This window comes from Cucurbita moschata, unplaced genomic scaffold (assembly GCF_002738365.1).
Source record: "Cucurbita moschata cultivar Rifu unplaced genomic scaffold, Cmos_1.0 Cmo_Scf00001, whole genome shotgun sequence".
Taxonomy (NCBI): domain Eukaryota; kingdom Viridiplantae; phylum Streptophyta; class Magnoliopsida; order Cucurbitales; family Cucurbitaceae; genus Cucurbita; species Cucurbita moschata.
In genome coordinates, this window is record NW_019268517.1 from 8,765,757 (window position 1) to 8,767,893 (window position 2,137).

At 41.8% G+C, this 2,137-nt stretch overlaps 1 protein-coding gene across 1 annotated transcript in view; it reads left to right on the forward strand.

The window, feature by feature from the left end:
* LOC111452658 (NDR1/HIN1-like protein 10) overlaps window positions 1–525 on the forward strand; it is a 2,744-nt gene extending 2,219 nt beyond the window's left edge. The window contains exon 2 of the mRNA XM_023093519.1: window positions 1–525. Within this exon, the coding sequence (XP_022949287.1) occupies window positions 1–434 (434 nt within the window). The 3' untranslated portion in view covers window positions 435–525.
* The last annotated feature ends 1,612 nt before the right edge of the window (window positions 526–2,137 follow it).

Consider the following 2,137-nt stretch of genomic DNA (forward strand, 5'->3'; position numbering starts at 1 on the left):
AATTCAACTTCACCGGCAACCAGCTCCATTACAATCTCGCTTTAAACCTCACCATTAGAAACCCCAACAAGCGGATTGGAGTGTACTACGACGCCATCGAAGCCTCCTCCTTTTACAAGGACCAGAGGCTTAACACCCAGTGGCTGCCGCCCTTCTACCAAGGCCACAAGACCACCACCGTCGTAACCCCTCAATTCAACGGCCAGCAGCTCGTCCTCCTCGGCGCCCAGGAGCTAACAGAGTTCAACGCCGAGAAGCTCGCAGGCGTGTTCAACATCGACGTGAAGTTTCGTCCACGGTTGAGGTTGAAATTGGGCGCCGTTAGGATTGGGAAGTTGAAGCCAAAGGTCAACTGCGAATTGAAGGTTCCATTGGAATCAAGTGCCACCTCTTTTACTTTCTTTCAGGCCACTCGCTGCGATTTCGATTTCTGATTGGCCACCTCCGGTTTTTGACTCAGTCAACTTTTGGTGATTGTTTTGACTGAGTCAACTATATGCATATTTTGATTTGTTCTTTTGATTATCATTTTTTTCATTGTTTTTTGTTTCTATGTTCATATGCTCTTTCCGGTTTTTAGCTGTTTTTATTATTATTATTATTATTTTGGTATGAATAAATATTTTAGTTTTGTATATATTTTTTATCGATTCGATAATGTCCTGACTTTCTACCACCTTAGATCAATCCGAGTTCGTTATAAAATGCATATTAAGGTCATTTGATTTTTTGAGGGACATTAAAATTGGTTAGTCCAAACCACAAAATAATGGTATAATTCTCGTGGGCACTCATAGGTAATTGTCATATGACCATATCACACACGAATAGGTAGAATAATGAAGAAAACAAAAGGTAAGAACATGGGTTTGGCTATTAAGAGCAACCAAAAAACTAAACTCATTCGATGTTAGGGTAATGGTGGTTAGAAAACACTCATACAACTAAGAGAGGCAATAAACCAACATACTATTATTCAACTGGTTACAGAATACATATATAGACAGAATAGCCACCTTAACCGTTAGTAACCACCCTTAACCGCTAGTAACCACCTTTAACCGCTACTAACTACCCTTAACTGACATACATTGAAATACAAACAGTAAATTAGATTAATTACGGTTAATACAAGATTAAATAAACTAACAAATCATCCCCTTAATCTTGTATTTCGATCTTCACATTCTTACATTCTTCAAACCACTTCTTTCAGTAAACGTTCTAACCATATTCCTTGACAAGCAGCTGACGTCGCCATAATATACTCTGCTTCACAGGATGAAAGCTGCCGCCATTATCTCTGCCTTCCTTCTTCTCTGTCTTCCTTTCAATGGGCAACTGCTTTTCATCGATAGTTTTAATTACCTGTTCTACTTGTCCGACCAATGGCTTTTCCTCAACAGGTTTAATTACCTGTGCTACTTCAATTGCACTGCCGGAAACAATGGCCTCCTTCTCCTTTTCCTTCTCTGCTTTCGTTTCTCCAGCGACCTGTTTTTCAATAGCACAGCCAGTGTTTCCGTCCTCCTTCTCCTTCTTCTCACCGTCACAGTCTTTCTCTTTTATCTCCTTTGCTTTTGCTACCTCTGTTGCTACATTCTGGACCTCCGCCACAACGCCATCGCTCTTCTCCTCGGATTCAAACTTCACAGTGCCAACGATTTTCTCACCATCGCTCTTCTTCTCTTCTCGCTTCTCTGTTTTTTCCTCCGATTCAATCTTCACAAAGCCATCGATTTTTCCCCCATCGATCATCTTCTCTGTTTTTTTCACAGACGCAGCCTTCACATCTCCACGTTCTTTTATCTCTCCAAGTGATCCATCTCCGAACTTCACCGTGCCGGTCACTGACTCGTTCAATTCTGAGAACCAACTTCGACAACCAGTCATGTGATTGCTGGCTCCCGAATCTAGGAACCAAATGTTGTTTTTCTTCTCAATTTCTTCCGGGACAATCTTCTCTTCATAAAGAGCCATTTCCGTCAACTCTGGTGAACCGAGAGTTCAGACTTCACAAACTTGTGCTGTAAGTAAGGCTGGCTCATCCTCATCACTTTGCGTCTCAGCCAAGTGCGCCTGATCCTCCCATTTCTTCGATCTACAGTCGGATGCATAATGGCCAATCTTTTGGCAA